Source organism: Moschus berezovskii, chromosome 6 (assembly GCF_049115385.1).
Source record: "Moschus berezovskii isolate FMDL1 chromosome 6, NW_MosBer_1.0, whole genome shotgun sequence".
NCBI classification, from domain to species: domain Eukaryota; kingdom Metazoa; phylum Chordata; class Mammalia; order Artiodactyla; family Moschidae; genus Moschus; species Moschus berezovskii.
In genome coordinates, this window is record NC_142465.1 from 2,759,840 (window position 1) to 2,778,039 (window position 18,200).

General features: G+C 49.2%; 1 protein-coding gene across 2 annotated transcripts in view; it reads left to right on the plus strand.

Moving 5' to 3' along the window:
• Positions 1-18,200, plus strand: part of LOC148777522 (liprin-alpha-1-like) — a 43,633-nt gene that overhangs the window by 21,181 nt on the left and 4,252 nt on the right. The window contains exons 3-10 of one of the 2 annotated variants that reach the window (XM_088836797.1): positions 1,830-1,931; positions 2,401-2,565; positions 3,676-3,897; positions 5,804-5,950; positions 9,922-10,053; positions 11,541-11,764; positions 13,486-13,696; positions 17,919-18,058. In XM_088836797.1, coding sequence (XP_088692923.1) covers positions 1,830-1,931; positions 2,401-2,565; positions 3,676-3,897; positions 5,804-5,950; positions 9,922-10,053; positions 11,541-11,764; positions 13,486-13,696; positions 17,919-18,058 — 1,343 coding nt within the window. The remainder of the gene's footprint in view (positions 1-1,829; positions 1,932-2,400; positions 2,566-3,675; positions 3,898-5,803; positions 5,951-9,921; positions 10,054-11,540; positions 11,765-13,485; positions 13,697-17,918; positions 18,059-18,200) is intronic. The other variant, XM_088836798.1, reaches the window with a different exon arrangement.

Genomic DNA, 18,200 nt, shown 5'->3' on the forward strand with positions numbered 1-18,200 from the left:
GCCTCACTGAAGGCTTGTTTGGGGGGTGGAGGGGGCAGAAGGCCACTTAGAAGACATGCTCATTCCTAGTGGTGGTGGTTGCTGAAGCAGTTTAAACTGTTCGGTCCGACTGTGACCAGTACCTTGCAGGGTCATGTTTGGCGGTGGGCCTGAGCTGTTGGCACGGCCTTCCCTCTCCCGTACCCCACACTCACCTGCCATCTTTTTGGCAGCCCCTCCCCCGCTCTGCACCGTTGATGCCCGAGCCCAGCCCCCCTGTTACCATGGAACCCCTTGTGACTGAGTGGGTTCTGGTTCCGTGCTCCTGGGAGACGTGCTGGGGGCAGAGACTTCGTGCCATTTCTCCTTGAGACAGTGGTCCTGGTGGTCATAGTGTGAGAGCGGTGTGTGTGAGAGCAGTGTGTGTGTGAGAGCGGTGGTCATAGTGTGAGATCAGTGGTGATAGCTCAGGAGCTGAGGTATCCTACTGTGAAACAGCAGTTGCCCCGAGTGGGGGTCTGCCCCTATCCGCGAGGATGGGTCGCAGAAGGGCCCGCCTGTGGGCGTTATTCCAGTGCTGCAACCCCAAAGCAAAGGCCAAGACAAGGAGGAGCTTGGCCTCGGACCGAGTTCTGGAAGCAGAGTGCCCTGAGGTGAGAGCAGCCGGGGGCTGGGCCCGTCAGATTGGCCCTCACCCGGCGAAGCGTTGGGGTTGTGTTTCCTTTTGTTAGCTTGGTTGTGGGCCCTGCCGGGCAGGGCGTTTTGACCTTAGTGGGCAGGATCAACCCCAGCAAGTTGACCTTGTAAGAGGTTGTGCTGGTGCTGCGCGGAGGATGGGCGGGAGCCCCACAAGAAGGGAAACACTGGCTGGAGGAGTCTCTGGGGCACGTGGACTGAGCTAGAGAGCCAGTCCTTGAAGCAAAAAGGCTAAGCCCCTTAACGTCTCCCTTCTTACAAAGAAGGGAAACACTGGCTGGAGGAGTCTCTGGAGCGTGTGGATCACGAACTAGAGAGTCAGTCCTTGAAGCAGAAAGGCTAAGCCCCTTAACGTCCCCTGTCTTACAAAGCACAGACCAGTGTGTCCAGGATTTTAATGATGGGTACCTACTGCTTATGTGTATAACATACACCCTCATGGCTTCACATGTCTACTACATGCCTCTTACAAGTGTAGGGCACTACTCTGGGTGCTGCATACTCAGTATGGAATAGGGGATACGTAGCCCAGGATTTTTGTATCTGTGCCAAGAAAAACAGAAGAATGGATGACGCCGTGTGGTTCAATTTGAGCAAGTTCACCACGTGGACGGCCCCGCGTGCACGCAAATTGTGGTAAAATACATATAACATGAGTTTAACATTTTAACCAGTTTATTGAATGAATGTGTGACTTCAGTGGGGTCAAGCTAACAGATGGCCTTGGGGTGCCATCAGCCTTTTTCCCGGAGGAACACTCCAAAGCCTGGTGGCCTTGTAGACCTTACCTTTCTTCTTCAGTCTCCCCAGTGGTTCTAGGTCACTTGTCTGTGTGTCGTTTAAGAATCTCTTCATCCACTTTGTTGTTAGGTTTATGTTTAGGAATGTTTCTCAGACATCCCTGGGTGTTGAGAAGGCAGGCTTGGATTCTGGGTTCTCTCTTGCCGCGTGCCAGCCAGGTCGTGGTGGAGGCTGATGGCGGTCTGAGTTGTGGTGGCGTGTGTGGTCTTGGGGTCGGCGGACCCCCTCTTCTGTGAGGGGGCAGGGAGATCCTTTGTGTGGAGCCTGGAGAGACTTGACAGGGTCAGTCTTCATTGTCTCGCTCTCTTTTTAACTTGTGTTTGCATTTAGTGACTCATTTAATTGTTTTCTAGAAGTCTCCAGCTTCTAACGAGGAGGTAAATGTATACAAGAAGCAGCTCCTGGAAAGGGAAGAAGAACTCGCCGAGCTCAGAGCCGAAAGAAACAACACCAGGGTCAGTAGGGGGATTCTCACGTGTTGACATTTGCCCCGCGGGGGTCAGCACTGGGCTCCGTGTTAGTGACTTTAAATTCTGTCTGATTTTAAAGTCATTTTTCACATCTTCCCACTGAGCAGACTGGGGTGGATCAGTTCGGGGTTCTCATACCTTGCTTCAAATTTATGATGAGAGCTAATGTAATTTTAGTACATTCGAGGGGGAGTTCTCTTCACTTACATTTTTGTCCACGCTACACTTTTTGTGGGATCTTAGTTCCCCGACCAGGGATTAAAACCCATGACCCTGCAGAAGTGTGGAGTCTTAACTACTGGGCCACCTGGGAAGTCCACCCTAGCTTTAGACAGAACTGGCAGGATTCCGATGTGCCTTAGCATGGTTTCGGCTTTAGCGTGAGGCTGAGAGGAGTAACCGACCCTGAATGCAAGTGTGAGGTTGAAGGTGCTCCTTTGGCCCCGCCCTGCAGCTGCTGCTGGAGCACCTGGAGTTCCTGATTTCCCAGAACATGCCGTCCCTCCAGATGACGGCGGGCAAGCAGCAGGAGCAGCCCCCAGCCAGCATGACCAGCGAGGTGGAGGTGCTCAGGGCGCTGAAATTTCTTTTTGACCACCACAAGGCCCTGGATGAGAAGGTACCAGCCACCCAAACCTCCTGGATTTGTACACTTGCTGCCTTGTTAGGTGGATGATGCATGTATTTATGTAACTAGTTGACTTTTGAGCTTCTTGAATTCTTGTAAATACATTTTTTCTGTAAGAAGTCAGAGTTTTATATGGCTCAGGCATGTCCGTATCTTTGCGACCCTGTGGACTGTAGCCCACCACGCTCCTCTCTTCATGGGGCTTCCCAGGCAAGAATACTGGAGTGGGTGGCCGTCTTCTACTCTAGGGGATCTTCGCGACCCAGGGATTGAACCTGCCCTCTTGCATTGGCAGGCAGATTCTTTACCACTGAGCCACCTGGGAAGCCCCCAGTTAAAAAGTATTAGTTGGCATAAATGTCTCAAGATTTATTATATTCTGTATATCAATTTGCAGTTAAAAACTGGGTACTAGAATTAATTTAGGATAACATTTGTTCTCTCAAACTTAGAATTTAAAGCTGTTAACAAGCAGATTTTCTTGATGTTAAGATCAATAAGAGCCATTAAAGATACTGTGTTACAGTAGCCATGTATTAGGGTGAGCATAGAATGAGGAGTGCACTAACGTGTATACACACATCAACACACAGTGACTCGACCCCTTTTATTTGAGTTGAGAGAGCGATTACGTATAGCACACGAAAGGTGTCGTTTGTTAGAAGAAGAATTAGGTGCTACACATAAAGAGGTAAGTTTGATCAGTCATCGTGTAATTTCAGTTAAGGGTTTGTCATTTGTATCCTTTCATTTTAAAGAAGTATGAAGGCTGTAGTGGTGGGCATCACATGCTATTTATCGTTCTGATTGAGGACCCGCCCACCTGGGGTATTTTAATGACTAGCAAACTAGACTTGTGGCTCAGAGCTGCAGGATCTCTTAAGCACCCCTTTGTCCAGGAGAAGACAAAGTCTGACTCTAATCACCCGGTTCTAATCGGGATGGACAGCATCACCAATGCACCATGTAGGTCTGAGCAGCCGTGAGTGTCCTGTGAACTCCCAGAGTGCAGAAGGCAGTTTTGACCTCAGCGATTTCCTGGAAGTGCTGTGTTCCCTCCCTCCCAAAACAAGGCTCTCTAAGGCTTCCTTTCCCCCTTAGAGATCGTCCGACGGCTCTCTAAGCCACGAGCAAAACCTGGCTAAGATGAGTGAGCTCCAGGAAGTCATAGACAAGCAGTTGCGGGAGCAGAGCCAGATGGAAGAGCACCTGGCAGCTCTCTCTGCCCACATGAGAGAGCTGGAGGAGGACCTGGACATGGCCAGGAAGAAACTCCTCAAGTCCAAGGAAGTGAACAGGAAACTGGAGCGGGATGTCCGCGAAGTGAGTGACGGCGGCCGTGTCTGTTGCCCTGAGGTGGTTGTGGGTCCCTTGTTCTCCCGGTGATCTCAGCCTCGGGATGGCTGCACGAGTAAGAGCAGAGCTCTGGCGAGACACGACAGGCTGTCTCCCTGCCTCTGTGTCAAGGTCTCTGGGGTAGAAGAGGCCTGATCCAGGCGGTCCGTTGGCAGTGGACCAACATGAGGGTAGCCCTTGCGCTGTGCTGCACCCTGGGTATGGACTCCTCATTCCTACAAGTTCTAGGGGGCCCAGTGTGTTCCTTTTAAAACATTCATTTATCCGTTCATTCATTTCGTAGCATGTAGTTGCTTTACACTGCTGGGTCAATTTCTGCTGTGCAGCAAACTGAATCGGTCATGTATATGTGTATATATATATCTACATATATCCCTGTTGTTTAGATTTCCTACCCATTTCCTTCACCACAGAGCACTGAGGAGCCTTCCCTGTGCTGTACACTAGGTCCTTACTCGCTGTTGACTTGATGCGTAGTATCAGCAGTGTATATATGCCAGTCCCAGTCTCCCAGTTCATCCCCCACACCTGCCTGTCGAATGTATTTCTGACGATGCTGAGATTTCCTTCTGATTCGCTCAGGCGAGTCTGGTGGAGGAGGCCGTTCTCTCGGAGAGATGGGAGCATGCTGTGTGGGCTCTGCCGAGGCAGCTTGCCTGGCCGTCTTCTCTGGTTTGCTGAGGTTCCGCTCCTTGACAGGGATGTGTGACGGTGATCCCGGCGGTCAGACCAGTCGAGTGGCGTTTGCTCACCCTCAGGTCCTCAGGCCCAAGCTGTGTAACCGTGTAGAATCCTGATGTTTCTGGCGGTCGTGTCTGCGGGTGTCATGATTTATAAGAAACTACCTAACGGTCACTGTGAAAACAGAAGAGTGCTGGGGGTTCAGGCCTCCTCCTGTGAGCCTCACCTCTCCTCTGTACGCAGACAGACAGCGCCCACCCTGCCCCACCCCTCCCCCGTGACACCGTCTCAGACAGAGCCCCTCCAGCATGTGTTCCAGCAGGTGTACTTGTTTAGTAGCTTGGTGTGAGGAATTCTGTGTGAGAACTCAAAACAGAAATATTTGCACATGTTTGTATAACCTTCTCACACTACTCTTTGGCAACAGGAGGAGATTAGGTGGCAGAGTTTAATACGCTAAGAATTCTGGAAAAAGCGTTTTTAAGACCTTTCACTTTTAATATTAGGACTTGGCCCACATTGGTTACTTAGTGACCGCAGAGGGACCCGAAATGGATTTTGAGCTGGCAGACAGGAGTCGCACCAGCAGCAAGTTCTGGTCCTGGTTTGAGCATTTCATACATGTGGTTTAACTCTGCTTGAGAAGGCTGCTTCCAGTTGTGTTACACTTTGACTTCTGTTTCCACTCGTTAATAGTCTTACTTTAATTTTGAGGAAATTGCATGAGATTTTTCCAACTTTTACCCGAGGAAACGAGCCTCAGAGCTCCCTCTTGGGTCTGTTGTAGGTCCCTCCCTGTTCTGGGTCACGTCCGCCTGTATGGTGTAGCAGACAGAGGTCCTGACTTCATGCCAGATACTTTCCCTCCTGGAATTCTTGCAATAACAGGGTAGTTTAGTATACTTTTTGTTTGCTATTTGGATTTATTATATAGCAAAGAAGCTTGGTAAACCGAGTGGCCAGACAGAACATTCAGACAGATGGCTGCCCATCGTGGCAAATGTGACCTTTGAGGTAGGTGCGTTTTTGCTCACGTCCGAGAAAACTGCCACTTCTAGGAGTTTAATTTTGAGGACGCTAACTTTATGTTTGATTTGAAACTTAAGATTTAGTCCAGTTTTGTTACTCTTAAGCGTATCGGAGTGTTCCATGATAACGGCTTACCTTTTCTCCTCTGCAATGCCCGATGTAGGCCATGGCCCAGACGGAGGACATGGAAAAGAGAATCACTACCCTAGCGAAACGCTCCCTCGCCGCACAGCGCGAAGCTGCCTATGTGCATGACTTCAATGATAAACCTGAAAATGAAATTGCAAATGAGGATTCTATGCATCGACAGGTAATGGCCTTTACTGTACTGTGTCTGACTTTTATAGCATTGCATTACTGAGGAGGGAAGGTAAAGAAAGACCTTTTCATGTGACTCCCATGTTGAAAATCAAGTCCCCGTGTAAAGTTCTTATGACCCTAAAACATTGCGTTCAAAAGTGTGGATGTACGTCATGGTAAATCAGCTGTACTGGAAGGAAATACATTTTTTAAAAATTGGGGGTGACTGCAACTTCCAGGTTTGAATTATGTGGGACTTGGTTTAACCATTTTGTGGAATTCCTCTCCTGACTCCCTTGTTTTACTTGAGCGTGACTCTGTTGGCTTGTTAGCGTTTTTACTGAAAGAGAAGAGAGCAGCAGGGAACTTCAGGGCAGCGGGCTGCCTGTTGAGAACTGGGTCACTGTGACAAGAGGCAGGGTTAGAGCTCCGGTCTGGTTAGGGATTGTCCTTCCTATGGTTTGGTGAGCCTTACTCGCTCCTGTTCCCGTGTGGTCTCAGATAATCAGGACTTAACCAGGAAAACCAAATCTGGCTTCTCTCAAAAAAAGTGAGTCGGGCCGGTGTGTGCCAAAGTGTATCATTGGCCCCACCACAAAAATAAAGCACTAGGAAGTCATTGAAATGTATGAGGTGGAACGCATTCAGTTCAGTTCAGTTGCTCAGTCGTGTCCGACTCTTTGCGACCCCGTGAATCACAGCACGCCAGGCCTCCCTGTCCATCACCAACTCCCGAAGTTCACTCAAACTCATGTCCATCGAGTCGGTGATGCCATCCAGCCATCTCATTCTCTGTCATCCCCGTCTCCTCCCACCCCCAATCCCTCCCAGCATCAGACTCTTTTCCAGTGAGTCAGCTCGTCGCATGAGGTGGCCAGAGTATTGGAGTTTCAGCTTTAGCATCAGTCCTTCCAATGAACACCCAGGACTGATCTCCTTGAGAATGGACTGGTTGGATCTCCTTGCAGTCCAAGGGACTCTCAAGAGTCTTCTCCAGCACCACAGTTCAAAAGCATCAATTCTTCGGTGCTCAGCTTTCTTCCCAGTCCAACTCTCACATCCATACATGACCACGGGAAAAACCATAGCCTTGACTAGACGGACCTTGGTTGGCAAAGTAATGTCTCTGCTTTTTAATGTGCTATCTAGGTTGGTCATAACTTTCCTTCCAAGGAGTAAGCGGCTTTTAATTTCCTGGCTTCAATCAGCATCTGCAGTGATTTTGGAGCCCCCAAAAATAAAGTCTGACACTGTTTCCACTGTTTACCCATCTATTTCCCATGAAGTGATGGGACCAGATGCCATGATCTTCGTTTTCTGAATGTTGAGCTTCAAGCCAACCTTTTCACTCTCCTCTTTCACTTTCATCAAGAGGCCTTTGAGTTCCTCTTCACTTTCTGCCATAAGGGTGGTGTCATCTGCCCGGCAATCTTGATTCCAGCTTGTGCTTCTCCCAGCCCAGCGTTCCTCATGATGTACTCTGCATAGAAGTTAAATAAGCAGGGTGACAATATACAGCCTTGACGTACTCCTTTTCCTATTTGGAACCAGTCTGTTGTTCCATATCCAGTTCTAACTGTTGCTTCCTGACCTGCATACAGGTTTCTCAGGAGGCAGGTCAGGTGGTCTGGTATTCCCATCTCTTTCAGAATTTTCCACAGTTTATTGTGATCCACACAGTCAAAGGCTTTGGCATTGGCCCCACCACAAAAATAAAGCACTAGAAAGTCATTGAAATGTATGAGGTGGAGCGCATTACGATATACAAAATAGTGGCTGCCAAAGGCAGATCAGAAAATACTACGTACCATATGCTATTGTTTTCTGAGGGTTTTAAAGCCTCACGTGTCAGTACTGTCCCCAGCATGCCTGTGTTCTTGGGCCTGGACTGCAGAGGCTCAGACGTGGGCTCCCAGGGAGCAGTGGTTCTGACTCCCATGGTGAGACCCACGGTGAGGCGCCCTCCCCGCTTAGGTAGAGAGCTGAATGTCTTCCGATCAGGGGTGCACTTCCTTACTTGCAGAACAGCTGCTCAGAGGCTGTTGAGCTCGGGATGCTGTTTATGACTAAGCCAGTTCAAAGTAAACTTTTGTTTTGCTTTAAAAATATTTGAATGCCGATGCCTTACTGTGGAAGCTGTGAGAGATTTTGTTTCCTTGGGCACAAAAATCACTGCAGACGGTGACTACAGCCATGAGATTTAAAAATGCTTGCTCCTTGGAAAGCTATGACAAACCTAGACAGCATATTGAGAAGTAGAGATATCACTTTGCGACAAAGGTCCATATAGTCAAAGCTGTCGTTTTTCCAGTAGTTACGTATGGGTGTGAGAATTGGACCATAAAGAAGGCTGAGCACTGAAGAATTGATGCTTTCGAACTGTGTTGCTGGAGACGACTTTGTTTTAACAGAAAATAACCTGTTTTTTAATTTTTTAAGGTGGAAAATTTCAAACATGCACAAAAGTGGTATAATCATATACCACTTCTATAATATAGTATAATAAATACCCATGACCCAGCAATTAGCCTCAGCAATTTCTAACACAGGGCCAGTCTCAAATAGATCATTCTTTTATCTTCTCTCCATTTTTTTTTTTTTTTTTTTTATATACAGTAGGTCCTAAAACAGCTTTTTAAACCATGAGGTTGATGCTCATTTTATAAAACACAGACATGCCAACTTTGTTATTACATTTAAAAATTGCTTGAGGTAATTATTTCCAGTTTTTTAATATGAATTTTCATATTGGAAAAGACCCTGTTGCCGGGAAAGATTGAAGGCAGGAAGAGAGTGGGTGACAGAGGATGAGATGATTGGATGGCATCACCAACTCAATGGACATGAGTTTGAGCAAGTTCTGGGAGTTGGTGATGGACAGGGAAGCCTGGCATGCTGCAGTCCATGGGGCTGCACAGTCAGACACGACTGAGCAAGTGAACTGAACTGAATATGAATTATCATTGGGAGAAAAGCTATGACCAACCTAGACAGCATATTAAAAAGCAGAGACATTACTTTGCAGCTATGGTTTTTCCAGTAGTCATGTATGGATGTGAGAGTTGGACCGTAAAGAAGGCTGAGCACCAAAGAATCAATGCTTTTGAACTGAGGTGTTGGAGAAGACTCTTGAGAGTCCCCCTGGACTGAATGGAGATCAAACCGATCAATCCTAAAGGAAATCAGTCCTGAATATGCATTGGAAGGACTGATGCTGAGGCTGAAGGTTCAATACTTTGGCCACCTGATGCGAAGAACTGACAGATTGGAAAAGACCCTGATGCTAGGTAAGATCGAAGGCAGGAAGAGAAGGTGCGACAGAGGACGAGACGGTTGGATGGCATCACTGACCCGATGGACGTGAGTTTGAGCAACTTCTGGGAGATAGTGAAGGACAGGGAAGCCTGGCATGCTGCAGTCCATGGGGTCACAAAGAGTCAGACACGCCTGAACAACAGCAATCATTACAAAGAATTTAAGTGATGTTGCATGTAAAGAAAAATATGTGAATGTCTATCTCCACTGGCTTTTTTCCCCCAAATGAATTTTCTCACCTTTTACTTTATAAATTGAATTCATTTTACCCCCTAAACCAGACTCAAGCTTCTGTTTATATACTGGGAATTTCCTCTACCAACGTGTGTGTAAGCCGATCCCCTTTAAAGTCTGCTTGTTTCTGAGTGTCAATCTGCTTGCTCTCCGAGCTCCTCTGACAGGTAATGGCTGGTGACATTAAGGTCCCCCAGGTGCTCAGCCAAAGTGAAGCGTTGGGAGTGACTTTTGACAGGTGAAGTCTCTGCCTCCCTCTGCACCTGTCCGTCTGCTCTGGTGATGCTCAAGAGCCCACCAGAGGTGGCCGTGGGAGGGGACCGCCTTGGGAACCAGGGCACAGGCTGCTCACATCACGGCTCCCCGGTGCTTTTAAAAGAAGGACCGTACTTTGCTCTTGAAGTTTATGAGTTTATGTTTTTCCTGTTTTAGGCAAGGCAGGGAGAAGACGTGAAAGAAGAACACAATAAACCCTTATCAGATACCGTGGATAAGCCTGTGTCCGAATCAGATGAGAGGCTTCAGCTTCATCTGAAGGAGAGAATGGCTGCTCTGGAGGATAAGGTGAGCCAGCCCCATGGCCCCTTTACAAAGAGGCACATCTGGCGGGGCCTATCCCGGCCTGGTCTGTGTGTGGGGAAAAGCTCCAGGACAGGAGTTGGAAAACTGTTCCCAAGAGGGCCTCAGAGTGAATGTCTTTACTGGTTACGAATAATTGAGTAGCAGCATTTCATGCTAGTCAATAAGCGTGACAGCATCCACAGGCAGTGTGTAAAGGAACAGACGTAGACGTGTGCCCACAACCCTTACAGAAAGCATCAGTAAGCCGGATCCCCCGATGGCCCCAGTGTTAGCAGCCGCCGTGCTCGAACTTTGTTCTCGGTCCACCCTCACCCCTTCGTTTCTTTCTTAGAAGTTTATTTCTGGGGCTTTGCTGGCAGTCCAGGGGTTGAGAGCCCCCGCGGAGCTGCCCTGCGGGGCGGGGCACACTGCCTGCTTGCAGAGAGCTGGAGACCAGGCAGGGAGGGGGACAGTAGAGGCCGCTCCCAGGGAACTTTCAGAGACTCGCAGCAGGCGCTGCAGGGAGCCCTGGAGGAGGAATCTGCTGGTTCCCGTTGTGCGATTTGAAGGCGCGGGGGTGAATGGGGGTGAACCAATAGGCAGTTGGTTCGCTGGAGCGGAGCAGGAATGATGGCAGGTGGTCCTGGGGCCAGCGAAGGGGGTGGCCCTGCCCTGGGGAGGGGTCGTGACGAAGACAGGGGGCGAGGGCACTGGCCCCGGGGGACAGGGTGCCGGCAAGCCAGCATCTCGAGGCTGCCCCTCAGTTGCTTTGAGGTCATGTCTGGGAAAAGAAGGCAGGACCTGGGTGACAGTGGGGCAGGGGGGACATTTGCGGAGAGAAGGGTGTGAGGTGTGAGAGCGGGAGGGCGGCACGGGGCCCCGCAGGCACGCTCCCGTGCGTCTCTGATGACAGAGCCGCCCTTGCAGTGCGAGGGGCCGCCGCCCAGAACAGCCGAGGGCCTGTGCCCCGAGAGGAGAGCTGCGGCGGGGCTGGCCCTCCTGTCCGCTGGCTGCCCCTGCTCTCTCCTGTCTGTGGGAGTTCAGACCAGCCTGGAAAACGGAGGGCTGGGAACCTGCGAGGATGGCCCTCCTCGGTGAACCAGTACAAGTGATGACAGCTGAGGTGGACCCAGCGGCTCTGGAGCTGAAGGATTGCTTTTCCTTATTTTCCTTCAGCCTGGCTGATGGGGGCATGGATGTATTTTTTTTAATGTTTGCTTTCTGTCCCTGACTCCATCAGCCCTCGCTTGTGAATAACCTCATAGGATTGCCTTCTGTCCACGCTAAGAGCTGAGTGTCACCAGGCCATATGGGAACTGAATTCTCCTCCTGCCCGTTTCTTCAGTACTGCTCGCTTAAGAGATGCCAGTGTCTCCTAAGCATGGCCCATTTATCCTCAGTCAGGGCTTCCATGTAAAATTGTGTTCAGTTCCTGATAGACTTGAGCTTCCCTGAATGTCGCTGACGAGACGTGGTCCTCTCGTGCCCAGGTGCAGACCCTGAAGGAACAGGGCTGGGATCGCGCGCAGCAAGCCAGCGTGCTGGCCAACATGGCCCAGGCGTTCGAGAGTGACGAGGGCGTGTCTGATGGCAAGGGCGACGGGGTCACCCTCTTCAGCTCGGCCACTCAGCTGTCACCGAGAGGGCAGGACGATGCCGAGACTCCGACTGTGATGCTTCAGGGGCAGCTGGACGCCATCAACGAAGAGATCTGGTGGGTGCGCCTGATGCCAGCTCCCCGGAAACTCGGTTTCTCTGGGGAACTGTCTTCTCCTTAGAGAAGTCTGAGTGTTCCATAGTAAGAAAACTGACTTCAGGTCTGCCTCAAGAATTTTCAGTTCCAAGATTGCCCTTGATTTTAGAGCTCAGTCAGCCAGGGTGTTCTGTCCACAGTGTGGTGTCAGCACTCTGCGGGGGGGGGGGGGGGGAAGCGTTGTGGGGTGTCCCCCCCTCAGTTCTGAGCCCCAAGTTGGGTGAGGTGCCGAGGCGGTGTCCCCTGCGGCCCGTGCACCCTGCAGCACTGAGGGCGCGCCCTCATGTGTCACTCAGAGACTCCCACGTTCTGGTGAAAAGCCGCCTGGATCAGAAAAGCTGGGGTTTTGGGGTTGGCAAATTCCCACTCAGATCTGCATTTTCCTTTTTAACTTAATACAGTGTGAAGATTGGCTTGTGGGAAGACAGTGGTCCAAGGACATGTGTTTGAGTTTTTCTCATCTTATCAGTAGATTTAAGATGTTTCCTTTAGACACGGTCTTGGCAGTTATAGCAATTTACAAAAGGGGACAGAATCCAAAGGCCCGCCTCGTGGTGAGCAGGGGGCCTTGGGTCTGGGTACAGCCGGCAAGTCCACGTCCTGCACAGGACCCGGCAGAGCTGCTGCTCAGGTTGTTCTCGTGACGTCAGCTGAGGCCGAGGTGCCCGTCCCTGTCAGCCGAGCGTGGGGGGACTGGGGGAAAGGCAGGGGATGGACGGCACAACCAGCAAACGCAGGTGGTGCCGCCTGCACTTTTGACGCCATAGACAGACTGATTTGTAGGCCGTGTTTGAGCACAGACGAGCTCAGAAAGATTGTCTTTCCCCTTCCCCGCAGGAAATATGGAACAGTTATATATTCTTATTTTTATAGCAAGTTGTCAGGTAAAAGTGATTTTTCCTTGACTTGATGTAAATGGTAATTTCTGTCCATCAATTTATCAACAGTGAAAAACTTTCAAGATGTATCAGTAGAAGTGAAACTGGAGAGTTTAGTTCCTGTACGAATCTTGTATTTTAATTTGAAAATCATTTTATTTGCATAATCGAGTATTTAAACTGCTGTATAACATCTTCCATGACACATTAGGGGAGAAGAGCAGTAACCGTGAATTCTAGGTTAATGCGGCCCATTGACATGAATCCAGAAACTCACACAAAGCTGGGGGAGAACCTCATCAAGTGATGCGTTTGTACATATACAACCTCAAAAAAAAAAGAAAGATCAACTCAGCACTTCATCTGGTCTGCAGACTTGTGTTTAGAAACTCCAGCTTGTTCGTGAATCGCTGTTTTGATTGTACAGAGTTCCCGACTCCCAGTGGAAAAGACTTGAGGCACTGACGTGCATCTCTGCCCTGAGAGCAGGGAAAAGGTAGAGGTTGTCAACTTCAGGTATCTCCTCACAGGGAGAGAGTCGCCACCCAGGCCCCGTCAGAATGTTAGAGTAAATAAGTGCAATCAAACGTGAATGATCAGGGGCCACTTTGTGAGACTCAGTGCTAAGTTATTCTAAGTTTGAGAATATTCAAAAGAGGGAAAGTTGAACCTTTTTGCTGAGATGTTAATTGAGCAACTGTTCCTGGAATTTGCTAATCGTGACACAGAATGCCAGCCCGAATGTGTTGTCCAGACACACTCCTCTGCTGACAAAGGCGGGTGACGGGTTTTATTCTATTTTAGGTTGATTGAAGAGAAGAACACGGAGCAGCCGCCCGAGGAGACTGAGAGCAGGGTGGACAGGGGGAGCTTAAGCAACCTCCGTCGTTGTAAAACGATGAGCTCCCTCAGCCTGTATGCCGGCTCCAGCTCGCCCAGCAGTGGGCGCTCCAAGCCCCAAAGGAGGCGGCACAGCCCGCCGCAGGAAGTAGACAAGCTGGGCATCACGACTGGGGTATGTGTCTGCCTCCTCCCTGCTGCGTCCCTCCCCCAGCACACTGGTTTTCTTTTGTTTGTTTGTTTTTTCTCTTTTTACCCAGAAGAAAATCAGGTACATTTGCTATGCTCAGAGGTCTAAGATTTTTAAAACTTCCTAGTCTTTAATCATTCCATAATGGCACCGTGACAAATTCAGTTCAGTTCAGTTCTGGACCACTGGCTTAGCACGTCATCGTGAACTCAGCCAGAGCCTGCCTCTGTAACATTGGGCCTGGCCTGTGCTGGGCACAGCAGCTGCAGGGAAGTTTCTGTTCTCAGGGAGCAGACAGCTTCGTGAAATTTACCATAGGCAGCTCTCATGGCGTGTGAAAACCATGCCGCACATTTTCCACTGGGGATGCCTGGCTTCAGGGTGCAGGGCATGCGGTGTGAAGAAAACCCAAGAATCTCAACTGGTCTGCTTGCTGATGGGCCTGGCCGTGCGCTCAGGCCAGCTCTACGTGCGAAACCGGGTTAAAAGCCGGGGGCCCCAGGGAAGAAGTCGGGCTTCCTCACTCTTCCGAGTCTAAAAACAGGATGACGTCCTAGGGCTTTTGTTGACAGAGTGTGTGGCTCTAAAGCACATGTCCCAGCTTGCTTCCATGTTTAGCTTAGGTTTTGTGAGTGCATTGCTCTTTACCCCATGAAATCACGTGTACAACACTCTGCTTTGTAACTGCACTTGCATTATCACTGTTTCCGTTACCACCCATTTCATGTTAGCTATGTTGTTAGTCAGCATATAATTAAAATCACTGTGAATCATTTTAGCGGCATGTGAAGTGGTAACTAGTCCGTGTTGTGGTCTTCTGACACGCTGTTTTTATAATTTGCATCATTGACTAAGTAGTTGAAATTTAAAATTCTTTGACGATTTCTCTGTGGTTTCATGCTTGATTTCTTTCCGAGTATTTGTAAAAGAACAGTTCTGTGTATGTTTTCCTTGCTGTTGGACTTCTCTGACGGTGTGTCTGCTTTCGTCATTGGTTTTGATTTCCTGTCTCATCCTGCTGTCTGCTTAGTCGTTGTCAGTCAGGCAACGGTCAATCAGTCGTTGTCAATCAGCTGTCGTTTGCCCATCCGTCTCCCCTCCCCCGTCCTCCCACTTGCTCTGGTCATAGCGGTGCTGTGGTCCACAGCGTGTGTCCCCTTAGTCGGGTTTGTGCTTTGTCTTCATGTCTCATTAAATGGTGTGTTTCCCCCATAGCAGTAAGTTTGAATTAGCGTATCACTAAGCAGTTACAGGAGAAGGCAATGGCACCCCCACTCCAGTACTCTCGCCTGGAAAATCCCATGGACGGAGGAGCCTGGTAGGCTTCAGTCCATGGGGTCGCGAAGAGTCGGACACGACTGAGAGACTTCACTTTCCGTTTTCATTTCCATGCACTGGAGAAGGAAATGGCAACCCACTCCAGTGTTCTTGCCTGGAGAATCCCAGGGACGGGGGAGCCTGGTGGGCTGCCATCTATGGGGTCGCACAGAGGGGACACGACTGAAGCGACTTAGCAGCAGCAGCAGCAGCAGCATGCAGTTATAAGCATAATGTAGATGGATCCTGAACTACATAACGTGTGTAATTCATAAATGAGATGATCCTTACATAAAGAAATGACTCTCTTAAGTGTAGATTTAATGGAGTTTTGACACAATATCCTTTCTGTGTAGGTGCTTGTATTTAAGACTCTCAATCTCATCAGCTTTTGCACAGTTAATGTCTCTCTTAGACTTTAAAAAAGTATCTTCTATGGCTAATAAAATGTAAAGACTGCACCTGCTATTATGCTAGCTTTCATTCTTACATATTTTCACAGGGAACCTGCTTTAATGAATTTATTTTGCGAAGTTTTAAATCAAATTCTTTGTAAGGATTTTACATTAATGTCCAGTAGGTGGTTAGATTTGTTCAATGTTGAAATAGGTATTATGGTAACTTTCTCATCAGTTAAATTACTGATTTAACGTTGAACATGTTTTTTGTTGAGAGAAACTAACTTATAGAGAAGTTTGGCTGAGAATAGACAACTGTTAAGGCCCTTTATTGTACAGAATGCTGTGCTTTATTAAATCATGATGTTGTAATGGAATTGTGTCTTCTGAGTAATAATTGATAGTGTTTCTCTAGTAAATCTTTAATAGCTTATTTAATTTCTGTGGTCAAAAAAAATGTTCTGTTTCCAGTTACATGTTCTCTAAATCTTCATCTCACTTATATGTTTGCAGTCTTTTTTGCTTTACTGTCTTTGCCTATACTGATTCTTGAATTTTTAGCTTCAGAGTCGCAATAAATCTGGTTTCTCTTCATTTCTTTGCATGCATCTATCAGCCTAGTGATTTAAGGAAGCATCGTTGAAAGGTAAACTCCTTAGAACTTTAGCATGCCTTTGTTTCTCTGTGAAGTGTTAAATAGTCCTTATCGTTTAACGTGAATGAACACTATGTGGTTATGTACTGGTGAATAATTGACGTTTTAATGGAAGTACTGAAACTCACCCACCACGTAAAACATGCTGATGGTTCTGTTGGAAATAGGTCATTCGTTGGGACAATTGTAACAGTTTGCCTTTCTCCCACTTGTTTGCCTTCTAATCATCTCATGTTTATTTATAATAGACATAGTATCATTGGTTACTTTTTAAATTTTCTTTACTTATTCTTTTGGCCATGCTGCACAGCTTATGGGATCTTAGTTCCGCAACCAGGGATCAGACCAGTGTCCCGGCAGTGAAAGTGCCAAGTCCTAACCTCTGGACCACCGTGGAATTTATGCTCAGTGTTTTCTTAAAAGACAAGACTGTTAGATTTTCTTAAAAGGCATAGATGTTAGATTTGCGGGAAGCCAATTTACTGACGGTGGGTAGCAGTGTGCAGGAGACTGTGTGCCGGGCACCGTGTCGAGTGCTTTGCGAGTCTGTCATCTCATCCCGCAGACACCCAGGTGAGGTCCAGGCTGCTGTTATCCCTATTCAGCAGACATGGACACTGAGGCTGAGAGAGGCTGGGCACCATGCCCAGGCTCACACACACAGCAGTGTGGTGCGGACTGGTCTGATCAGAGCCTGGACGCGTACCCGTGGTGCCGTCCAGCCCGCTTTCCTCCTGAGGCTCTCGTGTCCATCACGGCATCCCTGATGGAAGGAGCATCAGGAGGGAGCTCGGTGCCGCTCCCCTCGGGTCACTTGGATGAGCCCCTGTTGTTGGAGTCCAGTGCCCCGAGGGCTGGCCTTCCTTGTCCCTCTCCCGCTCCCAGCCCTCTGACCGAGCACTCCTGGGGCCTTCCTGCAGGACTCGGGCAGCCGCACTCTGGTTCAGGCAGCTCAGTGCCCGGGAGCCCTCCTGCTAGGCACAGCAGGGCAGCGCCGTCACCCTGGGGTTGGTGGCCTGGGTGTGCCGCTCTGTCAAACCTTAACATGGATCAGCCGTAGGCACCCATATGTCCTCTCCCTTTTGAACCTAACTCAAATCTCCCTCCCCATTCCACTGCTCTAGGTTGATACAAGATCATCTCTTAGTGAGACCTAGGGGTGCTTTATGGAACCCACAGTGAGCAAATTACACTCGAACTGTGTGTAAGCACTTCAGGGTGTAGCCCCCAGTCTGTGTGTTCCCGAGAAATACAAGCCAGACCCATGGTGTTCGCATGGAGGGGTTAGGTACCTTTTCTGTGTTTCTCTGGTCGTGATGGGTTCCAGTAACCTGCATCATCACTACAAATGCTCTTGGGTGGTGGCACAAGCGGTGTCCTTTCCTCCTTCAAACAGAAAGGTCTGGACGGCTTTGCTGAGAGGTTTCTTACTCTCGAAACTGGTGCTTCTGAGCAGCGTCTGGCAATGAGCACAGTCCTTTCATCAGGGCAGTTCATGCCATGCAGGGTTCACGGTGCTGGCATCGCTCTGCCCTCCTGCCCGGCAGGGCCATCTGGTTGTTGGATTCCAGGGAGGGCAGAGCCCGGCTGCAGGGAGGCTCTGGTCGGGGGTCTCTGCACTCAGTCGGGTGCTCTCGCTGCCCCACAGCCCTGCCTCTCTTGAAAAAGACAGTCCTTTAAGATGGCATTAAGCTATAACAAGGGTTTATTTTGTACTTGGGGGAAAGCATAGCTAATAGATTTTCAAGTAAGTTTCTGGTTATAATGTAAAGCCTGTGAGATTGCCTTTTACGACAGTCTTTTGTTACCCAATTTTACACTTACCTCAATCCCTCAGCCGCCAGCTATCCGGGAAGAGGTAGGAGGCATCGAAGGCAAAACCTCGACCCCTGCCTCGCCGCGGTCCCTTCGGCTGGACCGGCTGCACACGGGGTCGCTGCGCACAGCCAGCCACGAGGCCATCAGGGACGCCTGCAAGTAAGGGGCCTGCGCGCCTCGGCATCAGTTTCAGGAGCCCTGCGCCTCTTGTCTTGAAAGAGTTGCAAGGATGATTTTACATGAATCCCACTGGGTTCGGTGCCTGGGTTTAGTGGTGGACTTCAGGTGCTGGGGGAGGAGA